At 38.5% G+C, this 25,613-nt stretch overlaps 1 protein-coding gene across 3 annotated transcripts in view; it reads right to left on the bottom strand.

Annotated features, from left to right (window-relative positions):
- UTRN (utrophin) overlaps positions 1 to 25,613 on the bottom strand; it is a 284,301-nt gene that overhangs the window by 255,113 nt on the left and 3,575 nt on the right. The window contains exon 3 of one of the 3 annotated variants that reach the window (XM_053460556.1): positions 24,458 to 24,663. In XM_053460556.1, coding sequence (XP_053316531.1) covers positions 24,458 to 24,539 — 82 coding nt within the window. In that variant the 5' untranslated portion in view covers positions 24,540 to 24,663. Of the gene's footprint in view, positions 1 to 1,746; positions 2,069 to 24,457; positions 24,664 to 25,613 lie in introns of those variants that run through there. The other 2 variants (XM_053460558.1, XM_053460557.1) reach the window with 2 other exon arrangements.

Below are 25,613 nucleotides of genomic sequence, written 5' to 3' on the forward strand. Positions count from 1 at the left end.
ATGGCACCATATTCCAAGGGGCTTTGTAATGCATCAACACTTATTTCATTATTATTTTATTATTTATGCGATGACAACAATTTATCAAAACTAGATGAGCCGATGTTGGCTTACGTCTTGAGCCTGGCATGTGAAGGGAGGAAAAGCACAAAGCTGAATAAATGGTCACTCTCACTTTCATTAGGTTTTTGGTCCCAAAGAGACAGTTTCTACTTGTTTCTGGTTTTTACTACAGCACTATGCAACATCATGACGAGTTCTGGGAAAATGCAGTAAGATGAAACAGCCTAAGTAGAGTTTGATGTTCCATAGAAACAAATTATTAATTTTTTTTTAAAATTACAAAAAAAAGAATAGTTTATTTTACGTAATGTGTCCATAACAACACAACATTGTTATGTTATTTAATAGTTTAACGGGATAGTGTGCGTTCATTTCAGTTGATCAAAAAAAGGAATGGAGAAGCCAATGCAATATATGCAATGCAGAGTATATCACATATCCTTCCATTAAATTACATGTAAACCAATCTGTATGCCAAAAATTATCACAATACCGTGTACTCAGAATGGCTGTAACAGACCAACGGCATTTACTCCCTACACTTACTCTGTGAAAAACTCTTTACTGAAGAACTATTAAAAAAAAAGTAAATAAAAATATAAAGCAATATTCAGTAGCTCTTATATTATTTAAACATTGGTGTCCTCTGTTACGTTATTCTGAATGGCTTAGTATGACATCATATTGGGTTTTACCATATGGTCAACAAAGTGCGTATTACCATCCAACCCTGACCTCTAGGGTCACAAAACTTTTGGAGTTTCAAACAATTAACACAGTGTGTCACAGGGCAAAGTATGATAGATCGACACAGTCAAACCTGTTCTGCTTGTGACTCTTAGAGGACAAGGTTTGACACTTCTGATCTACAATGAAGAAGGAATTCTGCCCCGAGCGATATCTGCACAGGTCAATAACATAAAAGACTGTAATACGAACACAGACTTTCCAAACCATCGAGGTGTACATGAAAAACACAGAATAGGTCCTGCTATCAATGGCTAAAACGTGATTGGGTACTAAAGGGTTATACATAGACTTCCATTAGTCAGAGTGTCCAGCTGGGTGATAAAGACTGATCCATTCTATTGTTTGACACAGGCAGGGTGTTTGTTTAGTAGACTGGGCTACGATAAAGGAGGTAGAACATGTACAAATGGCTAATATGCAGCTGCCTGAAGACACATTATGTAAACATTATTATCTGATTCTAGTAATAGAAATGGTGGGAGTTCCCCTTTAAAATTTGCACCTACAAGAGAATGTATTATTAACAATCAAATCGTTGTGCCACTGGATTTTATGCTATGTTCCACTAAAGAATTTGGTGATCAAAGAGAATTCTCCAGATGTGCATTCACAAGTGATGGGATTGTCATACTCTAGTTACTAGCCACTAATATGATAAAAGGACACTGACTAACCACTAGAAAGCTGGAAAGAGAAATCTCCAGTGTTATTCTATGGGGTCAATCCACCAGCATGGAAATATGGCATCTTAGAATAACATTGGTGTTTTCTCAGGGATTTATACTCTACAACCTTTCGCCACTTGGTAAAACAACCCCCCTGCAATGCTTATCGCTCTTAAGCAACGAAGAATGTGGAACTACTGATAAAAAAAAAAATAACAAAAGTCCAACAATGAATCCAAAAGCTTTACACGACAAGAATCTGTTTTACCTTTTCTCACAGGCCGCGCTTTGAAGTTGAAATCTGCCCGAAAAGAAAGTGGTGAGTTTTTCCATTTTTTATGTTCGGAGCTTCCTTTCACATTCATGTTTTGCTCTGTACTGAAAAACTAACATTAGAGGAAACGGATACAAACTCTGAGCAGAACGTAACTGTGTTGTGGGTGTGTAACAGCTGCATTTCCTATACTAGGGACCTAAACCAACACAGTCTCTGGAGGGTCAGAAATCCAAAAACGAAAGCAAGCCAGCTAACGTGGGAACTAAGTCTTAAATGGAAAACAAAATCAAAAACCCACTTACAACCATAACCCCGAAATACAACTAGCAGTGTTTGCCAAAGAATATTTTTCCAGTTGTCACAAAGCTATTATTAAATGGAATTCTGAAAGAAATTGTGTATGCTATAATTTTTTTTTCAAAAACATCAACAGTTGAGGATAATTATAATAATTTCTTTCTTGGGATTGCGTAGAACTGTGATATAATAAACAGAAACATGACACATGGTATGTACAGTTTGCTACAGCAACAATCTAAATGTTAGGTAACCTATAAAATACTGACTATAGAGTGTAAGAGACATGTTCTACTGTTTGGTCCCATAGTGTCCCATAGTGTCAATGGTACAGCTACAGGATTTAGCATCCCATTTACCTAGAAAACTTCAGTGTATTGGTTCAATTGATTTAGCACGTCAAACAGAGCAGAGTAACAGCATGTCCTGCATCTTAACAAAAATATTATAAAAATGTGATAAAGGCACAGCGTGACCTAAAGAGGAAGACCATCTGATGTCTTTGGGTCAGGTTTGGTGTGGTAACAGAAGAGCTATGTGGCCACTGGCTCAGGATGATCTGTAGAGGTTGTTGGTCGTTCAGAAGGCTTGAGTAGGATGCTTGCTGAGTGTTAGGAAGAAAAGTTGTATGCTACTCAAAAAAGGTGGGTTTTCAGAGCGCTTTTGAAATTTGTGTAGAAGAGAGATGTAGGTCTTGAGAGGAACGAAGAGGGTAGTTAGGGGTATATTTGTATAGGAGGGTAGAGATGTAGGGCGGTGCAGAATTGTTAACGGCTCTGTAGGTCAGGGAGTTTGAATTTGATTCTGGAGGGTACAGGGAGCCTGAGGAACAGTGACAGGGAAAGATTTGTTTAGCTGCAGTGTAGAGGACGCATTGCATCAGTTAAAAGTGGGAAATGGTGAGAGATGGGAAGACCAGTTAGTAGGGAGTTGCTATGATCCAGATGGGATATTACAAGGTAGTGGATTAATAGTTTGGTTATTTTTTGTGTGAGTGAGGAATGGGCTGATTCGGTAGATGTTTTCATGTGAAGGCGGCAGCATTTGTTGAGGGACTGGATGTGAGAGATGAAGGAGAGAGCAGAGTGAAGTGTGACACCAAGGCAGTGAAGTTGGTCTGTTGGTAGGATGGTGGAGTTGTCAACAGTAATCGAGATGTCAGGAATTGTGGACAGAGGGCATGGCGGGATAACCATATCAGTTTTTGAGATGTTAAGCTTCAGGAAATGTGACGCCACCGATGATGTAATTACAGAAAGACAGTCTGTGAAGGTGTGAAGGTCAGGGGAGGAAATGTAGATTAGAGTTTCATCTGCATACAGGTGGAACTGGAAGCCAAAAAGATACCATTCATCGTAGAGAAGAGGTCTAGATGGAGCAGAGGCCCAAGAACTGAGCCCTGAGGAACAGCAACCGATAGCAGCAGGGGAGAGGAACACGTTTGACTAAATAAGACACTCAATGTACGGTTAGAGAGGTAGCATTTGAGCCAGGAAAAAGATGTGTCACGGATGACACGAGCATAAAGGGTTTGTAAAAGGAGAGAGTGGTCAATTGTGTCAAACGCTGCAGAGATGTCACAGAGTATAATTAGTGAGAAGTGGCCTTTTGTTTTAGCAGTAAGGATGTTGTCATGCTGTGTACCAGGTGGAACCATTTTTCTACTATAGCGATTTGTCATTGAAGCTGTGACTTTCCACATTAAAAAGAACCTACTAGCTCAAAGGTTGCGGTCACGTCCACTGACCCAAAATCTGTATAATTGCAGTTACTGTTAACCTAAACTTAAAGCCTAGCAGCTGCAGAAATGCAAGCGGAGCATGTTGATTTCTGACTTTTTGTCAATATACAAAATATAAAACTACTTTAATCTTCAAATGCTGGAAGACTGCCAAGAAAGAAAAAGTACGACTCTGTTTGAACCTGGGTTCTGTACTGCTCCTCCCCACCCTTAATCATTAGTCTGTGGTTTGTAAACCACAACTCCTAGCTTAATTTGTCCCAGGAAGAAGCAGACTCATTCAATAATCTGTTTCCCTGGCCACTATCTGTCTGCTGTGTTCACCCTCCATTGGGTTCACTTTTGTGTTGACAGCAGTAATCACATTTTGTACATACCACTGGCTCTATTATTACCCAACAGCCTCTGGCTGGCTGCCTAGGCCCTCCTAATTATTCCACGTGTAGCCAAATGAGAAATGTGGATCAAGGGCTGCAATACAGGGCAAAACATGGACAGAAACCCTCCACCCAATTCAAATCCGGGAAACAGACTTTTAAAAATGTACACTACCGTTCAAAGGTTTGGGGTCACTTCGAAAGAAACGCAAATGTTGTGTATTAAAATAACATCTAATGGATCAGAGATACAGTGTAGACGTTGTTGATGTAAATGACTATTGTAGCTGAAACGGCTGATTTTTTACACATTGTGTTAGCTAATACAAGTTACAGCTAAAAATGTCCTTGTTTTCCATGAAGAGAGCTAAGTGACCCCAACTTTTTAAAGGTAGCGTCTGTTTTAATTGTGTTTCAAAGTGAAAAGTGGTGTTATAATCATAGCAACAAATTATAGAATTTAAAGACATTTTAGAATGTCTAGTATTGTTCTTTGTATTGTAGTTCAGATAAATAGACAGTATGAAAATGACAGATAATGTGTTTAAAAAGAGGATTAAAAAGAAGTTGATATGTATGGAGTGACAACAGCAAGGTGTAGCTTAATATCCTAATCATTTGGTGTTAAATACACTGGAAAGTATTTAATTAAACATAGGAGCATCCACAGGGATGAAGAAGATGAGCATTTGTGCCACTCTGCTTCTTGTGTTTTGCCCCAATGAAGGACCATATGACACTAAGGAGGGATAGAAAAAGGGAAAATTAAATAAAAAATATGATGTGTATGGGGATGAGGTGGAAGAGAGAGTGTGTGGGGGGATAATGGGCTGCTGGATAGTGTTGTGTACACGAGGAAATGAGTTGTTGGATATGGGGATGAGGGGCTGCTGAAAATGCTAAATGCACAGGGTGAGGGGGTGCTGGATAGTTTTGAGCAGGTGAGGGGCATTTAGGGGAGGGGGGCTGACAGACAGTGTTGCAGGTTGGTAAGGGCCTGCAGGGGGTAAGGGCCTGCTGCATATTGATCAAGGGGGTGAGGTGCTACCAGCATACCAGGGATCATCCAGGCTGCAGCTACCTGGAGCCCTTCCTCTTCAGTCAGTGGATCCAACTGATGTTGATGGGTGTGGAAGGACGGGAAGTGCGGGGTGCCTAGGTATAGCTACTAGACTGTGTTGGGTGTTTGCCAGGGGAGATAAAAACATCAATGAAAGACATAAGAAACTTTTCATGAGTACTGGGTTTCATTATTATCCTGCAGTCTTAATCGCGGTCATTCAACACTAGGAAGGAATAAAGTTTCCTCTGTATTCATCATAAACAAATACAATTCTAATAATGAATATGGGAATAATGAGTAAAGGAAATATAGTCGCCTTTCTAAAAATACGTCTCTCTACGCAGAAGTGGAACGGACGGATTGCAAGAATTTCTCTGCGATTTTATCCTTTTTAGCTGTGTGTTTCTATGTACATCCAGATAACAAACAAATCAATATGACCCTTCCCTAGTCTAGTTCATGAAGGCAGAGAATATCACAATAATTTATACTAGCAGCAGAACTTTATTTTCAAGACACCCAATATGCACTAAACTTGTACGTAACCAAAGTTTGCAGGAATAACCAAGTCACTTTTCCAATTAATAGCCTCTAAGCTTACAAGAGCAGGACCTTCTTCTCCTTGTGTACCATTATGTCTATGTGTTAATTTTGTCAAATTGAAGTATTCTTTTTTCTCCTCTATTGTAATAGTGCTACAGAATCTACTTGTACAATATAAATTAATTGTAATACAAATACATACAAAAATGTATGTATAATTTTAAATAATGAAGGCATTAATATGGGTAGACTACATGCGCTAATGAGAATTTATTTGCCGTCACAATAGGTTTCAATAATGATACAGCTAATAGAGATACATGAATCACAATGGAAAGACCATGACCGATTGTATACCCAAGATATAATGTGTGAAGTACCTAAATCATCAGGTACTTGAGTTCAGAATTCTATTCATCAGTCTTACCATCAGCTTCTTATAAGTACTACAGTAACTAAACAGTTAAATTATGAGTGCTTGGTCTGTTTAAACATTTTCAACCAGAAGTATCAGGTTTCAGAGATACCAAGGTAAATTCTTAGTTTTCCAGCAATGGGTCTTCGAGCTGGTCATAGCGGAGTACTCTAATCTCCCATATGGGCTGTCAGCACACCTTCAGAGGCACAGGTCCTTATGCACTAGGACTAAGGCTGTTCTTATCATACAGATAACCAAGGTGGATGCCAATTACACTGAGCTGGTAGGATAAGGCCAGAAACATTTTCTACTAGGCACTAGGGCACTAGAAACTCTAGGTATGTTGTTGACCCCTACCAAACGATGGAATGGTAAGAAGAGCTTTAGTCGTTGCCTTCCGCCTCAGCTCTATCTCACGTTCCATCACTCTTGCAGGTATAAGGCTGGAAGTTGTCTCAAGCCCATATTGTTCTGCTCAGCTTTTCTAGTCACGTTTTAATACACATTCAATATGCTAGTCAGAGTTATTAGAATGGTGCTCTTTTCCTTTCTAAACAAAGGGCAAGAAAAAATAAATAACACGCTCAGTCATTAGTAGGGAGAGGCCCACACAATTCCTGAAGTAGATTAACTAGTAAGTAGAAGGCTGAAGGGTGAAACCTTCTATAATATTCTACTTCAGACAAGGTAATGTGTGCAAGGCTATATAACTGTATCAATACGGTACAAATACTCCTGCCGTGGTTGAGGAAAATAGTTAAAATTAACATATAGTTCTGGGTATAACAAATTATGTTTACTTTTGTATAAGGGCAATCTAATGATTGGTCTTAACACAGAGATTAGGACAATGCTTTATTTATTTGTTAATGATTTCTTAAAGCCTGTATGGTGCTATACTGCCATTTGGGAGCTCACACTTTGATGTCGGCAAGTAACACAGCTCAGTGACCTTCAGAATTACACTATATAACAGAAGACATCCTCTGTTGCTCTTGCCATCAAGGCTGCAGCTAAGTAGTAGTCTAAGCGCTCTAGAGCTACTTTGCCACTAAATTATAAATCATAAATCAATTACAGTGAAACAAAGGCATTTCTTATACCCTATTCTAGCCCTAGGCCACATAAAAGCCAAATAGTATGTCTGGTGCAAATACAATAAACTGGAAAAAAATCCCGGGGATTTACTGATAAAAGAAAAAACGTATCCTCCTGAAATTATACAATATTAACAAGCTATTGTTCCAATAATGTTGTACTCAAACTCAAAAAGACTGGACAATATGTAATAGGAGTGTATAGAGAACAAATGGGTAGTACTATATATATATATATATATATATATATATATATATATATATATATATATATATATATAACACACACATACACTACCGTTCAAAAGTTTAGGGTCACCTAGAAATGTCCTTGGTTTTGAAAAAAGCAAATTTTCACCATTAAAATAATATCAAATGGAGCTGATGGATTAATGTAAATTAATATAATATTTTATAATTGAATATCTTCATAGATGTACAGAGGCCCTTTTTCAGCAACCACCACTCCTGTGTTCCAATGGCACGTTATGTTTGCTAATTCAATTAAAAGGTTAAAAAGCTAATTGATCCTTAGCCCAGCTACAATTGTTCTTCTTTTCCATAAAAACAGCTAAGTGACCCCAAACCTTTGAACTTTAGCATTTATATATCTATATCTGTTAGGGTCTGGATTGGTTGGCACGATAGGGTGGTCTCTGGAGAAGGTGCTTTGAATGTAATTTCTTACATTTACTAAAAAATGGAATTCTAGTCTGCTAATTTCTGTCACACTCCCAAATCCAATGTTATTCTGTTTGTGATGTCCTTTTTAATTTGCAAGGATGTTGAGTTAAATTGTTACATATTTAACTTAACTTCATCCAACCCCCTCCACCACAACAAATAATGATGCAAAACAGAATATAAAAACACGACTGCGAGGACGCATCTGGAGCTTAAGCACTGGATTGGGTTCCCACGCTCTGTCTGGTCTGAGTATTAGTATATTTTTATTACTATTTATTTAGAAAGCAGCAACGTATTTTATGACATGGAGACATACAAACATTAGTAGCAATATTAAACAAACAACTTAAAGAGAGAGAAGGGTTTGGGCTTTTCGTTTTCTTATGAACAAGCACGCCCCCTAGAGACAGAGGTAGGCATAGTATCTTGCAGCTATCATATCACATTTTGTGACAGCAAGCAAACTATTGGATGTCCTTAATAAATAATGATTTTGTTTCCACATAGGTAGCACTTTACTTCCACCAGAAGATGATCTGCTTCATGCTCCTCTCTGTACCACTGGGCTGGGCTATGCAAGACATCTGGCCAAAGCCCTCACTGGACCCACTCAGTTACAGTCATGGACACTAGAAGGTGGCTACTCTTAAAGGGACCCTCCAGCCATCATGTGCACTTAAATGCATAGGATAGCTGATCGATGTCCCTAGTATGAATGCATGGGGGGGGGGTCCGTCACATACATTTGCCTCTTTCTCCAGACGTCTGTTAATTGCTGGCAGGAGATATGTTTGGCCAAACACATATCCTTACCGCCAGTCAGCTCCAGTGCTGGCTCAGCAAAGGTCATCATGGGTCTAATGAGACCCCTTAATAAGCATGTGCGGATGGCAATCCCTTTAATTAAAATAGGAACACTTTCCTGCCACTTGATTGGCTGCTTTAAGCAGCCAATCAGTGACTAGCCTCTGTAGCTCTGGAGCTGCAGTTTCTGCCTAATGTACTCACAATGTACTTTAATATGCATTGTCCTTCAGTGAGGATGTTATTAAATTGCCCCTTTTAAGTGCATGTCTCACATTAGCAACTTATTACATAAGATTAAATACAAAATAACTTTAATGCCTAATTTGACATTTTTTCTAATGCAACATTATCACAAATTTCTCTTGAGTACTGTCTTGCTCAAGCTATTGATGGAAGCGCTGTTACTTTAAAGGTAGTGTAATATTTTTAAATTGGGGAAATGTAAACAGATTATTTTAACCTGCATAACTAGTTACATTCTTATGCAAAATCCCCCTCCCTTCCCTATTCGACCAGAGCCAATCGGTAATTAAAAGAAAGGACATTACATCAAGCAAAGATTAGGTTTACAGATTTAAATTATTACATAAGTAGTGTGCAGGTATTGGGGAAGTGACAGCTCCCATCTAACAATAATTCTGTCAGGAGGCAGTGAGTCATTTAAAAGGTAGTTAACGTTCATCTTTATAGGTGGACTAAGTTCCCTTTAAAACCTAAATGACATATAACGAAACAGACAGGATTGCATCAAGAAGAAGAGAGAAATATTCAAAAGACATACAATGGAAACATGGTTTTACATAGCAAGTGGAAACCCCACTTATTTTCGGTATATATTCTTTACTGTTACTTGGCAATGATGTGAAACATCCAATAATCTCTCAACACTTTGCAGAAAGAACTCAGCTTTCACTGTAACATTTAATGTTTTGCATGCTTACCACTGAAAGGGGATCACTGTTTCCTCTTCAAATACAGAAGCTAAAGCCACTAGGCTTTTTAGCTCCATCTGTTTGATAATATCACAGTAATGCCCACGGTGACTAAATGTGTCTACTCACTATAAATGGGAAACCATATTTTCTCGGTTTGTTCACTAAATGTAGAGTAGTCAGTTGGGTTAAGGGTTAACTGACCAGACTCAACTTCAGTTGCATGGAACTTTAAATTTCCCAAGTTACAGTCAATGGCACACAAGTTCAGTGTGAACTTGCATGTCCTTATCTGAAACTTGCAAAATGAATACTACGCACATTAAAATGAAATGTGAATAAATAAATAATGAAACGAGGGGCTCGTGGTGGGGTTGATGATTGCCGCCCTCTTCCACACCTGGGTGCAGTGGGAAGGGGTAGTTAAATAACCCTGGGTTGAGTATATGACCATATATTGTAAGCTCTTTTGGGCAGGGTCCTCCTCACTTGTTTCTGCAGGTCCAATTATTATATATATATATATATATATATATTATTATATATTACTTGTTATGCCCTGTTTACCCATTGTACATCACTAGTGAATATGATGGCACTATAGAAGATATATATATATATATAGTGTTTTGTACACACTAGAAGAAAATGTGTGTTATTTAAAAGTACAGAACAGATTTCTCATCTATTTGTCAGTATATGTAGCGAATAATAAATGAATGCTACAAAACTCTGTTTCAAACATGTTCTATTGAGTCTTTTTAATAACTAAAATAAGGCTCCAGTTGATGAAATATAATGGAGTGAATATAATATAATATAATAAAATGTGCTACATGTGGTGTATAAAAAAAGATTTCCACAAAATTCTCCATTCCATTTTGAAAAATATGACAAACTTTTCAACTCCACTATTGTTTAGATAGCACCCCGACTGGCAATGTAATCCACATAAAGGACTGCCGCAATGAGAGCTTTTAGTGATATTAAATCTATTTATTAAGATACGTACGGGGTATGTTTTGTTTGTCAATCAGTATAATTGTTTTATAGTTCACCTTGTGGAAGCTAAGACAGGCAGCAGTCTATGGCAGGGCCAGCAATATGTAATTAATTGCCCTTAATTGTCCTCAAGTTCTCTCCCTTCTCCTGACCCCACCAGACTGCCTAAATCAATCAAAAGCAATTAGCAATTAACAATAGGACATGGGCAATGTAATGAGCAGAGGTCATAATCAAGATCCCAATTAAGGTACCCCATGGTATACAGTACGTATAAATTAAGTTTCTAATAAATTCACTGCTTATTTCAATTGTAACATTTAGGATTTGGGAAAGAGGTAGGATCTGCAGAGGTCAAGGAACTTAGGGCATTAGCATTTTTAGCAAACACTCCCAAACGTCTGTACCCTTAAATAGCCCAGGGCCAAAGTGAAAAAGCCAGCCAAGCTTTCAAACTGTGGCAAAAGGAAGGCTGGAATTCATACCAGTTTAACCATTGCCAATACCAGACGTCAGCTTTCTTTAATGCCCATACAGTAAGATACATTAAACTAACGGGTAGGAGTCCTGGACGGCTATGATTCTTGACTCTATTCTAAGGCAAAGAAATAACAATGTGTTTTACTCCAAGACTCCAAAGTGCTTTGTATTTTGTGCCAAGTGCATTATCTCACTATGATGTATGTTTAATTTTACAATTCACAAGCCTCAGTCAGGGCCGGACTGGCCCACCGGGATACCGGGAAATTTCCCGGTGGGCCGGCAGGTCCGTGGGCTGGGACCAGGGGCGGGCTGGGACCTGAGCGGCCGCTGGGTGCTGATGCGGCCGGCCGGCGCTACTATAATACTTTTTTCTTAATTTAATATGGCAAGCTGGTCCGGCTTGCCATATTAAATTTTAAAAATGTATTACAGTATCGCCAGCCGGCCGCATCGGCACCCAGCAGCCGTGTGCGATGGCCGCTTAGTGATGGGAGCAGCGTGAGGGGTGAAAGCTCCGCCCCCTCGCACTGACCTTTCACCCCTCACGCTGCTCCCATCACTATGCAGCCATCAGACTGCTGGGAATGTAATCTGAACGGCCAATGCGTGCTGATGCCGCCGGCCGGCTCTGCTTTAATACTTTTTTTTTTACTTTATATGGCAAGCCGATCCAGCTTACCATATAAATAAAAAAAAAAGTGTTAAAGTAGCTCCGGCCGGGGGCATCAGCACGCACCGGCCGATTAGATTACATTCCCAGCAGTCTGATGGCCGCATAGTGATGGGAGCAGCGTGAGGGGTGGAAGCTCCGCCCCTCGCCCTCAGACTGCTGCGGCACCGGATGTCAGGTCAGTGACATCCTGTCAGGAGAGAGAAAAGAACGGTGTGCAGTTACCAGAGGACGGAAGTCAAGAGAAGTAGAAGGTGAGTATAGTAATGTATTTTTTTGTATAAATGTATAATATTTTTTTAAATGTGTTAAAAACAAAAATCGGCATGTGTGTGTATGTAAGTGTGTCCCCCTATATGCCACTCTGCCTTCAGAAATGCCTTTTACCCCCCTATATGCCACTCTGTCCCATGACATGCCTTTTAACCCCCTATATGCCAGAGTGGCATATATGGGTATAAGGCATTTCTGGATGCAGAGTGACATATAGGGGATTAAAAGGCATATGATGGGACAGAGTGGCATATAGGGGAACATAAGGCTTTTTTGGAGGCAGAGTGCCCCATGATATGCCTTTTAACCCCCTTTATGCCACTCTGCCTCCAGAAATGCCTTATACCCCTATATGCCACTCTGTCCCATGATATGCCTTCTAACCCCCTATATGCCACTTTGCCATATAGGGGGTTAAAAGGCATATCATGGGACAGAGTGGCATATAGGGGTATAAGGCATTTCTGGATGCAGAGTGACATATAGGAGGTCAAAAGGCATATCTGGAGGTATAGTGGCAAAAAGGGGGTTAAAGGCATATCACGGGGCAGAGGGGCATATAGGAGGGTTGAGGCATATCAGGGAGGCAGAGTGGCATATGGGGGTTAAAAGGCATATCATGGGACAGAGTGGCATATAGGGGGGCATAAGGCTTTTCTGGAGGCAGAGTGCCCCATGATATGCCTTTTAACCCCCTTTATGCCACTCTGCCTCCAGAAATGCCTTATACCCCCCTATATGCCACTCTGTCCCATGATATGCCTTTTAACCCCCTATATGGCAGAGTGGCATATAGGAGGTTAGAAGGCATATCATGAGACAGAGTGGCATATAGGGGAATAAGGCATTTCTGGATGCAGAGTGACATAGAGGAGGTCAAAAGGCATATCTGGAGGTATAGTGGCAAAAAGGGGGTTAAAGGCATATCACGGGGCAGAGTGGCATATAGGAGGGTATAAAGCATATCGGGGAGGCAGAGTGGCATATAGGAGGACATAAGGCTTTTCTGGAGGCAGAGTGCCCCATGATATGCCTTTTAACCCCCTTTATGCCACTCTGCCTCCAGGAATGCCTTATACCCCCTATATGCCGCTCTGTCCCATGATATGCCTTTTGACCCCTATATGGCAGAATGGCATACAGGGGGTTAAAAGGCATATCATGGGACAGAGTGGCATAAAGGGGGTATAAGGCATTTCTGGAGGCAGAGTGGCATATAGGGGGTTAGAAGGCATATCAGGGGGGCAGAGTGGCAAGCCTGGGGGCAGATGTGCATAACTCGGGGGTAGGTTGGCAAATAAAAGGAAAAAAAAACACATGTCTCAATCATAGCTTATATTAAACATGAAAAAAATAGTCTACATGAATTAATAAAGAAACAAAAGTTTCTTACCAGAATATCGTGAAGAATAATGTGATCACTGTTTTGTTCCACTGAACTTTTTCATCTAAAATGTTCGCAGTAGTAAATGTTTTGATCCCATTATGTGTAATGTATTTAATTTATTAGGGCCTTTTAACACTTTTGCTTTCTGGCATTTTAATACAAATAATGAGATAAAAAGAATGGCGAATAGTGTGAGTCGGGTATGTATAAGGGGTGCGTGTGGTTAAAGAGCGCGACCGTGAGATAAACTATATGGGGCTGGTCTCCAAATTTTTCCAGGGCTGCTTTTCAGTCCCAGTCCGGCCCTGGCCTCAGTCCTCGACAGACCTGCATCCCTGCAGGGGCTAATGTTTCTTTAACCTGGGTGGGGGGAAATATTCAATTCATTGCTCTAGTGTTTCAGAACAATAAAAGCAAAATAACAAAAGGACAGCAGGTTTAGCGGTGAATAGTCTTTTAAACAATAGCAATGAGATGCAAGCGAGAACTGGGTCATTCAATGTCTTGCGCATGGTCCAGGGAATGAAAAAAAAAGTACATTCAGATTTGAATAAAGTATATATTTATAAGAGCATTCATATTATCTACAGCTTCAATAGATTTGGAAATTGTTACAAAGTTATACAGACTTTTTTTTAACTAAATATTATACTAAAAAAAAAAAAACAAATAAAATAATAAAAATCATTGTCGGTGTAAAAAGTTAAATAATACCGCATATCCAAAATCACAAAAACCCTGCATATGCAAGACTGGCTATAAAAGTGTTAATAGGTGACATTTATTTGCTGTGTTAATAGAACCTTCTTGGTCAATAGACTTCTACTTTATGAGCACAGCACCAAGCAATAAATATGAGGCATGGCTTGGGGCAGAAAGTGTTCCCTATCATCTGCTGGGTGAGAAGAGGTTCTTTACACTTGTAAATTTTTTCCTTCTGTTTTTTTCTTTCACCCCCCCCACGTTAACTCGTTAACTCCTTTTTTTCCGCAAACAGAAAACAGCTGGGTGTATACTATGTTGGAGGAAGAACGTGGAAGAGGAGGACTTGGAAAGTACTCTGACCTGAATGACAACATTCTATTGTTTTGTGTTGGCAGAGCACACAACGAAACAAATCAGCATGTTGTTTTTTCCTGCTATGCAGACATTAAGCCAAAACTCAATTAAAACCTCACGTTTAATCCTTCTGTTTAGATGATCTACAGTAAATTTATTTCCTTCCAAGCCAGAGGGCATGAGGAGTTCTCCAAGATCTTGGCTATTATCGCATTCAAAGAAGTCATCAGATCCACCATGGTTGAGAATTCAGGGGGAAATATGAAGTCCAGTGAGCTACCAGTAGCACCAGATTTATGAGATCCCAGCAGTTCTACGACAGCTTGTCCTAAAATATAATAACTCAATATCTGGCATCATGATGTGCAGCTGAGGGCCTGCAAGTTGGACACAACCCTCAAGGATTTTTGTGGGTCCCTGGTTCGAAAAACCTAAAAACTCTTATTGATCTCATGTTTTTTGCCCACCCGCTTATGCTTTTCTACAATAGTGCACTCCATTGAAATGCAGAGCAACTCAGCTACGGCTGAAAGGCCACTGAACCCAGCCACGAAAACCACTGAGCTATATCAAGGCCAACAAATGCTACATGGATTATCCAAGTCAACCAAGACTGACAAACTTTAAGGGATGTCCATGTATTCTTTAATCATCCCAAAGACAATTTCCTTTTATTACTACTGTGTTGTAGCATTCACCATTAGCAGGTGTCACTGCCCTGCGTTTTGATCAGGACACATTAACTTATATTACACATAAAGTTCAACAACCCACATAGTAACAGATGTGTAGACATTTAGAAAGTGAAAGTTCTCGTATATTCACCAACTCATCCAGTACGCTCCTCATGGGTCTTTCTATTCTTCACAAAGACAAGACATATTGTGCCCAACCACCTAGGAGATCTGGGGCACCTTCTTAAATATATATAAAGGATAATATTAACACATTTTTAACCAATTTTCTATCGAAGAAGCTGCTTATGGTGCAGTAAAAACATTTTTATGTCATAAATGAAATGCGTGCAATTTAGTTTTGTTATTGTGTTGTTACACACTTGTATGCAGTCATGTATTAGGGGCTTGTGATCATGTCAATATGATTTGACTTATTTGATAAACTGGGTGATTACACTTGATGAAATTTGTGTTTGTGATCATGTTGCTAATTATCACAATTTCTCAATGATTATAACATGATTTCTTTAGCCTCAAATTGAAATATATACAATTGACCAGGTTGTTGGCTAAAAGTTTATTGATTTATATCACAGGAACGCGGCCTGTGATATGCCTTAAGATATGGCTTGATTATCATTTTCAAAGGGAAACAACAGACTTGCACCAATTATCGCCTTCTTGGTTTAAAATTAAATTTCTACCGTTCAGACAGCTTTGGACTTGTTTTGCATACTGATGTCTACGTAAAAAAAATTCTTAGAAATTTATAATGAGAAAATGTTTGATTCCCAAAGCAAAAGCTAGTGGTGTAAACGGCCATTCGTTACAAAGCTTTTCAGATGAACCATCGAAGCGGAGAATCCTTTGTCATTCAACCAAGCTGAAAGATGATATGGGAATTCTTCCTTACTGAATGAGCCTTATAGTTCTTAGCAAGGCCACGTCGTCAGCAGGATCTGGGAAGTATCTTGTATGAGAACGCTAAGTACGCGTTTTGGAGTCAATTCACTAAAGAAGGAGTTTGCAGGAACGTTGGGTTTCAACCATATCCCCATGCATTATCAAGGGCTAGTGAACTCCTGCAAGAAGGTCTACATCAGGGGCGTCCAACCTGCGGCCCTCCAGCTCCTGCAGGACTACATCTCCCACAACGCTCTTTCAGCTAAGGGGCTGGCTGAGGAGGATGGGAGATGTAGTCCTGCAGCAGCTGGAGGGTCGCAGGTTGGACAACCCTGGTCTACACTGACCCTGTATAATGCACAGGTAATTTGGGTGGTTTTTTTTAAGCAGCAAAACTGTTTTTTCTATACATTATATTGTTGAGCCCTTTCTGAATGAAAAGCTCACTGGGTTTGCCCTTGATCAGGGCGGTAGCTTCAACGGAACGAGAAGGATAGCTGCCCCAAGTGAGAGGCACATATGAGCTGTGTCCCTGTGCCTCCTTGTGTGTCCTTATTTGATGTTTGGTCAGAATGTGGCACAGCCTCTGGTACCAAGAGCCCTAGTTATTGCTGTGAATTTAATAATGTATACTGATATCAGTATTCCAAAATATTTTGTGAACGCTAGTTTTTGATAAGTAATCAAAGTAAAGAACCTCTTCCAGATGATTATTATTTACTTGGTATGACTTATTTTCCTTGATCCAAAAAAACCAACAAAACATAAAAGTCGATGAAAACCACATTAACATGAAACACAATCTATTTGCCTGGCGCATAATGAATGGCCTATAATAGTATGGCATTAGATAACCACATTGTATATTTGAAAGGAAGCCAGATTTTGCCATAATGTGGAAATGTTGATGAATGGTATTGGAGAAAAGCATTTTAAAACAGCTCAATATTCTTAAAGGGAAAATCCACTTTAACCCCTTCAGACCCCTTCAGACCCAAGGAATACTATTAATACTATAAAGCCTGTATGTTTTTTTTGCCAATTTAACCATATTTAATTTAGAGTTATACATCCTTTTTTTTAAAAAAAAAAATAGGGCTTTTATCAGAAGTGGTAGAGGCTTATAACAGTGAGGGAATTTAAACATGCATGGGATAGGCATAAAGTTATCCCGAGTCCTGTTAAATTCTATGCATTTTAGTGCACACAACTTGGTGCAGACTTTCTTTAGTTATTGGAAGTTTTCCTGTGTAACTCCTCCTCCAGCTGCCTCTAGTAGAATCAGGGAGCATACTGCAGTATGCTTCTCGTACAGGCTCAGCAAAACTCCTATTTTAGCCAGCGGGAGCTCAGTTCTCATTGAAATCAATCAGCAACCAATCACATGCATCCTATCTGAACGTTGATGTTTTGCTAGCATACAAGTGATTGGCTCATGCTTTAGTGATTTCAATGGGAGTGCATGTGTAAGACTTTTACATGCCAGGGTTTCGTAACTTTGGCAGAGGCAGCCAGGAGAGGATTTAAATGAGGCACAATTACACTCTCCAATTTGCAAGCAGTAAAACTGACTCCAATTTGCATTAAAAATACAATTTTGGGAACTAGACTTTTCGTTTTACTTTGCCTAGATTAACTTGTGTCTCTTAGCTTTAATGTGGGCGAAGAACCAGTTTTAAATAGCATGGCTATACATTACATATGGTTCCAGAAAAAGGGTGGAGGGGAAGGTGTATTTAACACACACTTAAGTAAGTTTTTCCATACAGCTATTAAGTCTGTAAGCCTCTCCCTTTTCTTATTTTGAAGATACGTAATAGCTTATGCACTGGAATAAATATGCATTGAGCAGCTAGCTTTAAGCATTAAGGGCTTAAACTCACAGCTCTTTAGCAGTTTTTCAATATGTAATGTAGGAACAATGGCTAACATATAAAAAGTGACTACTTGAAAAGTGGTGTTACCTTCATGGCAACCAATCAAATGTTCCTGGTGACTAGACCATTTGAATACGTTTCAAATTCTGCCCCAGAATCACTCTTTATACGTGACCCCCCATTTTCCCCTTTATTATACTAAAATACAGTGCCAGTTTAAAATTGCTCGGAAAGGGCCCTTTGTAAACATTTGTGAATCGGAAGTGGCAGACAGGAACACAACGGCGTCATGTAGGTTACATCACGTGGCCCTACGGTGAACCCAAGGCTTGTGTGTGTGTGCATGAGTGGTGGGAGAGGGAGTGTGTGTGTTAAAATGAGTGAGTGTATGTTAGAGGAAGGGCATTGATGGCACAGACAAGCTGTTTGAGGGCAAAGGTGCCACATGTTGCCTGGTGAAGTTGGCGGGCCCCTGTGGTTTCTAGTTACACCCCTGAAGGCCCATTTTGCCACCTCATCGGCATAACCTTCATACCTTCCCAGGTCTAATGAGCATTGGAACAGGGTAAAAAGAAGTATATACATGGGAGGGAAGTGGGTGAAAATGGGGACGGAGAGGAGTCAAGTGGCAAGCTTCTCACCCAGAGATCAAAAGGCTGCCCTGGATGTCCACTTTTGTGTAGGGAATCCGACAGTACAGATGCTCGCAGCAGTATATATTATCTTAATGCCGTACAATTAACTATTTATTTAAATTAAACTTTTCCTCCTCTTAGCAAAGCTACATTTATTTACTGAAAACACCTATAGTTTGATTTAAATGGGAGCCCAACTCACATGTATGTGAGTCGAGTGTTTGGGAGTGAAGCGTACTTAAAGGGGAACTGTCATTCCCACAGCTTTTAGTATAACTCATTATTTAATTAACCCTTCATATAGCTTGTGCTTTTTGTTTGTCAACCAGTGTAATTGTTTAGTGTAAAACCTTACCTTAATGAAGCTGACATCAGAATCAGCCTGTGGCAATTTAACAACAGCAGAGATAAGTTAATGGGGAGGAAAAATGTAGATCCTGAGAGGAAGAATATAAAAAAAAATTCCCATCATATAGACAAACGTATACAGTGCATATTTTAGTATGTAAACATCATCTCAAAGTGTATAAAGCTGTGAAATGTAGGGTTTGGGAAAAGCAACAGATTCAATATAAGTATGTTTTCTCTCCTTACAGCTTCTGCTTTGTGTCTATTATTAATACATTACACTGTTAATTTTTTACAGGATGCTATTAATTTTAAACCTGCTGACCACAAAGTACAAAAACAAAACCCTCAGTCGGTCATTCCAACCATGCTCTCCTCCTCTTTCTTTTAGAGACCAAAAGAGAGAGGAGGATTCCATATCGAAGCCTTATACAGACATCACAGAATTTTTTTTTTAGTATTTTAGTATTTTTTAATAAATTGAAATTCCAGTAATACAACAGCAACATCCTAGCAGCAATTACTGATTTACGTGCACCCTATATCCAATCACTTGCTGGGTGTGATAGGAGTGCAAGGCGACTTTCAAAATGCCCGTTAATGGGTTCATTAATAAAATATGCACCAAGCCACCAGTCAGAGGTACTGAAGGTCATATAGCTGAGCAAATGTTGGCACGTTTCTGCCTTTTTTTGTACTAGGTTGATTGTAAGGCCACGCTTTCAAGGACAATCGTTTGTTCTCTTAGTTTTGTCAGTCTGATCTGGTTGAACTGGATTTGCACTCCGAGGGCCTCATGCACAGAAACTTTGGCTCGCAAGCTACCCATTGAGCCCGCGCCGCGCTCATTGTTTCTGGTCTGGGTAATTGCCAGTGCCACGTGTTAGCAGACACTGCACACTTAGTTAACTCGCACGATCCCCTACAGAAAAAGGATACGCTAACAGGTTAACCAGCCGCAAACCCTATAGCATGGAAGGCTTCTCACAACCGGCTTTGTGGAACAGAAAGCCGCCCCACATCAAACAAGCCGACCGCCAAGAGTACTTAAAAAAAAAACATGTATTAATCTTATTCTGGCAGTCGTGGCTCGATGTGATTATGCAAAGGAAAATATGCCATATATTAAGCGATTTGCTAAGATTTGTATTAAGCAGACTTGACCACACTATGCTACTTAGTACGGCAAAAAACTAAATATAAAATTTCAGTATGGAAAAAAAAATTTTTTTTATCAAATTTCAGTATGGCAAATTTTTTTTATCAAATCTCAGTATGGCAAAAAAAATTAATTTAATTTCAAATGTAAATTAAACACTTTTTTGCATTAATATGTCGATTAATACTTGCATTTCTATGGTTTAAGTCAGCGAGCAGGTAACAAAAACGACATAAATAATTCTATAATGCTGTATATTTCTATAATACAAAAAAATACAGGATGTATTAACAGTCGCATTAAGAGTCTATTCACTAAAAGGAGAGTTGACCGAAGATTAGTTGTTTCAGCTCCATGACTTCACTATACAATATAAAGTATATATATATATATATATTTATAGAATATAAATATTATATAAAGAAAATAAAGAATATACAATATAAAGCGTGAAAATGCTTTAAATTTACTAATGTATGTATATTTATCCAGATTATTTAAATCTGCACACCTGGGGAAAATTATAAAAAAATATTTTTTGAAATCAAATGCTCAACATGGATGAGTGGTGATGTCTTCCAACACATATTTTTGCAGGGAACACTTAATTGTCATGTGACAGGGCCTAATAGCCACTTAAATGTTTGTGTCGTTTTTACGTGATTAAACCTTCGGAGGATATAATGAATAGACAGAACCCACAAGGTTTATTCACTTAACATAACAGAGGGAGCAATTAAAGCTAATAAATTCTACTATTGTGACTATTCTTTCTTCTATCACACGGTCAGAGATGTCCATAGAGTATAATATAACACCCAAAGAAATGAAAATAAAAGCCGCTGATTGACAGTTAGGTGAGCGGCTGTGTTTAAAAATAGTGCTGCTTTCAAAGAAATCATTTGCCTATAGTCAAAACAAGCAAAAACACCAAACAAACGTTTATGGAAACGGATACACGAGGAGCAAGGTAGTCGGTGGAATTCCTTTGAATAGATCAATAAGCAATGTAGCCTCTTTAAATAAAAATCAAATAGAGAGCAAATTTGGTAAAGAGGCTGACGGTTACTGGCTAACTAAACAGATTGCAAGCTTTCGAGAATATATAGGACCCTCCTTTTAATTATAGGACTATTTAGGACTCTTTTTATATTATAGGACTATATAGGACTCTCCTTTTAATTATAGGACTATATAGGACTCTCCTAATTATATGACTATATAGGACTCTCCTAATTATAGGACTATATAGGACTCTCCTTTTTATATTATAGGACTATATAGGACCCTCCTTTTAATTATAGGACTTTATTGGACTCTCTTTTTTATATCATAGGACTATATAGGACTCTTTATATTATAGGACTATATAGGACTCTTTATATTATAGGACTATATAGGACTCTTCTTTTTATTATTAATATTATTATTGTCTTTTATTTATTAAGCCCCAACAAATTACATTTTTAATGGGCCAGTTAAACCACATAATGTGTCTGAAGAAGAGACATAGATAGTCTCAAAAGCTTGCAATCTATTAAACTTCATCGTCTTTAACAAAGTTGCTCCTTTGCTGTCTACAGATAGCACAGTATAACTTTATATCTTTATCAGGACGGAGAGACAGACAATTATACTTGTTAGCAATTTGGCCAAAAACGGTGCAAACTTGCAAATTCTTTTTTCACGACAACTAAACTCTTCTCATAAAGAGCTCCATAGGACGTTGAAATCAGTGGCTATATGTAAGAAGTAATAAATTCCAAGCTAATAGAGGAGATCATGTAAAAATGTCCCAAAACAAGTTTTACATACCATTTTAACAAAATCTGCAACAATACCGTATAGTTAAATTGTCTGCTAGTGTTTTTATAGCCTATTTCTCTTTACTCAGCATTCTAAAAATACAAGCACCCTTAATTAGATGACCATATACACTAATTCCGAAAACAGCTGTCCCTGCTGCACAACGTGTCAGGTCGCCCCCTTTAACGCCTTCAAAGGGTGCCTTCCCTGAGTAAAAGCAAAGGGATCTCCAACCCTGGGAAATCCTACATTACAATCTAAACCATGTTAAAAATTGTGCCCAATTCAAAAAAACACTTCAATACTCCGAAATAACATACTTTACCATTATACACTGGACTAACACGGCTACCCCAAACGCCATTAAAACAAATAATCATTAAAGTATACTTTTTTTTGGAAAGAACACAAAAAAAATAAATGAATGTGACTTGAGCAACAAAACCATTTCTCCAACCAAATAAAATTATACATAACGGACGTCCAGCACAGGTAGTGGATATAACTAAAGGAGTCAAACTTAAGCATGATTGAAGGGATTCTGTATAAACCAGTATGAGTTTTTCCCATAAAAGACAATGTATGTATATATATATATATATATATATATATATACACACATATAATGTATGTATGTATGTCTATATATATATATATATATATATATATATATATATATATATATATATATGTATTACCCTACAGAGGGTTCCCAGAGCTATACAAACACGGAATGTACACGTTTGCATTCTTAACATCCTATGAATTGGAAACAAAGGGAGAATTAACAAAAGCAGGAAGCTAAATGCCTTGGTGGATTATTACATAACAAGGTGCCAAGTGTTTAGTGACCAAATTTGCAACCTACAATTATTTGCGTGTGTTTTGTCATATGTTTAATGAGCTCATCATACGTTTTAGGTTTGTTTGTTTTTTTAATAACCAACATTCCGTGCTCAGAATCCCCTACGTTTAATGGCCAGGAGTATAGCCACTAGGGTAACAGATTATTGATTAAGGCAGAAATAAGGACCACTTAAACTGTAGGATCAGCCTTAAAGCATGTGATATATCATATAACCAATAGAAGACTATAGCCTAACCTACGAAGTGCAAGATAGACCTAGACAAATCATTATGTAACATAGGAACTTGGAAGATGGTTCTCCGGTGTATAGGGTACCACATTATCAGTGGTGCTACCATTGCTTTTGTGTCACGTGATAACTGTTCCCGGAAAAGTATATGAATGCTGAAGAATTTTGAATGATTGCAGAAATATTTTCTCGCAGGGTTTGGGCATTTACTAGGAATGCCGTTTTCAATGCTGCATTTAGTGGCAACAATGTTAAAATAAGCAAAGTTGGTGGAACGGCACATAATTACCGAGCATAGGAACTTTTTCCTAGAAAGGAAGCACGGTTTCTGCGTACAATTAGAAGCGTGTGAATGAGTTAACATCTGTAGAGTACAGCAAGGAGCTCCATCGTCTGATCCAACTTTGAAGAACAATTACCAGCAATTGTGAAGAATGTGGAGCTAATCCTTTCACTTACAGTAAAAGATAAATACAAGGGAGTAGAAAACACTGAAAAAGTACTATCCATGAATCAAAGAAAAATCTAGAAAATATTAATGGGTCTGATATGTAAGATGTCCGAAAATGGCTGACTTGGCCACTAATGTCCTGTGATAGTCCACTCTTTAGTGATTTCAATCTATAGTTTTGGAAGTGGCGACTTTTCTAAAAATGTCCCAGACTGGAAAGCAGCTGCTCTATGAGATCAACAAGTGTTTTAGCAAGAATACTCTGCAGGGTATTTTTTCTTTCAGGCAGCAATCCATTGGGGCTAGTCATGGTTACGAAAGTTATTTTGAGTCTCTGGTTCTCCAAATATGTACCGGTTTAACGACAAGTGCTAATTTAATACGGGTTGACCCCCAAACAGAAGATATCATCAATTATAAAATATAGTCTCTCGGGTTAACGACAATAACAACATTACCACGGTGTTGGTAACCATTTTGTACAGAGATTAAAGGGTTAAAAAGTTAAAAGGGGACCCTTAGGGCTAATACTATCGATGAAACACAAACTGACAACAAAAATATAATCGTATAAACAGTATGGAGTGACGTATTTTTGGCTAGGCGCTTGACCCAAGGAAGCACACCAGGAGCCCCCAGTATTTACTTCCTCTATGCTGATAACTGGGATGTGATGTCATATCCGGTAGCGCTGAATTAGGTAAAGGACTGGACAGTGATTAGAAAAATGACTTCACACTTCCCAGGATGTATTATGAATCTCTATCTTCCACAACCAAAAGAGTTCCCAGGGATTATCATTCCAGGCATTACCGGTACCAGTTGGTGAGGCCCATGTTGTCCATCTCTGAATGCAAAACCAATCAAGTAAAAAACATTATATTTCACTGCTAAGCATGTGATATCTACCTACCTGATCGTGACTTAATTATATCACTAAACTCATTGTTCTGTTCTCTATCAGACGTTTCAAGCTGAGCTCCAACGTTGGCCATTTCCAAAAGATCCCCTTTCAGGGCTTCCGGTTAATTCCTCCAAATTAATATTTAACACACAAAAAAAAAAGTATAATCCAGGCTCATTCAACTCATGTGCAGACTTGCTGAAAAGGTTCTAGACCTGCAAAAAAAGGGGAAATAAATTAATATATTTTATTATTTTTATTTGATTTGATTATGAACAATACCAGTAGATCAACGAGACTTCTTATTCTATTTCGGACAGTTAACTCTAATTTGCCATCAACATTATAGCCTCTTATACACGCTCGGGTGCATCAGCAAAGAGACATATTGCTCTTTCTTCTACAAATACAATAAAATTTGAGTTTTTCAATCCTTTTAAAGGAGCTCCACTACACACTCTACTGAATTTAACACTTTAGAAACTAAATGCAGAAACATCATTCATTGTACTTTTGCATGCCCTGACCTTTCTCAGAAATATGGCTTTAAATCTTACTTCTTTAAATATGGCACCGAAATAAAAGAAATAGCTTATATGACCATTCCTTTTATCCTTGATTAATACAAATTTGTTATACTGACTGAAACCCTCGCAGATTTTTTTTTTTTTCATCCCGGTCATTACATTCCAAAGTAGGGGTTGAGATCAAACGATTATATCTGAGGATTATGATTTTCTGGGATTTTGTCCCTAAATTCAACATTTGCTTTAATGTTGGCTAATTAGAGCCCCAGCCTCTCACTGTGTACCACCAGCCTCCTTAATGACCTTAGAATGAGATAGAGGGGACTGCTGACAAAAGAACTATCCCCTTTAAGTGATATACCCCATAAACATTTCATATACATGAAAGTTAACTTTCCATTAAAATCAGTCACCCTATTCCTTACTTTATCCTGTAAAGAGCTATTGCCCAAAATAATTAGGTGTGTATAACATATAAGTGACATGTATGTTTAACAAGATACACTCACAGAGATTCACATGTACTACATGGTGCTTAACAGGTTACTGAATGGTGATACTACTCGCTCCATCCTTTCTCCATTAAATGAAAGAGTATAAGGATGACCTTTGGGATGAACATGTGAAATGTTCGACTC

This window comes from Spea bombifrons, chromosome 3 (genome assembly GCF_027358695.1).
Source record: "Spea bombifrons isolate aSpeBom1 chromosome 3, aSpeBom1.2.pri, whole genome shotgun sequence".
NCBI lineage: Eukaryota > Metazoa > Chordata > Amphibia > Anura > Pelobatidae > Spea > Spea bombifrons.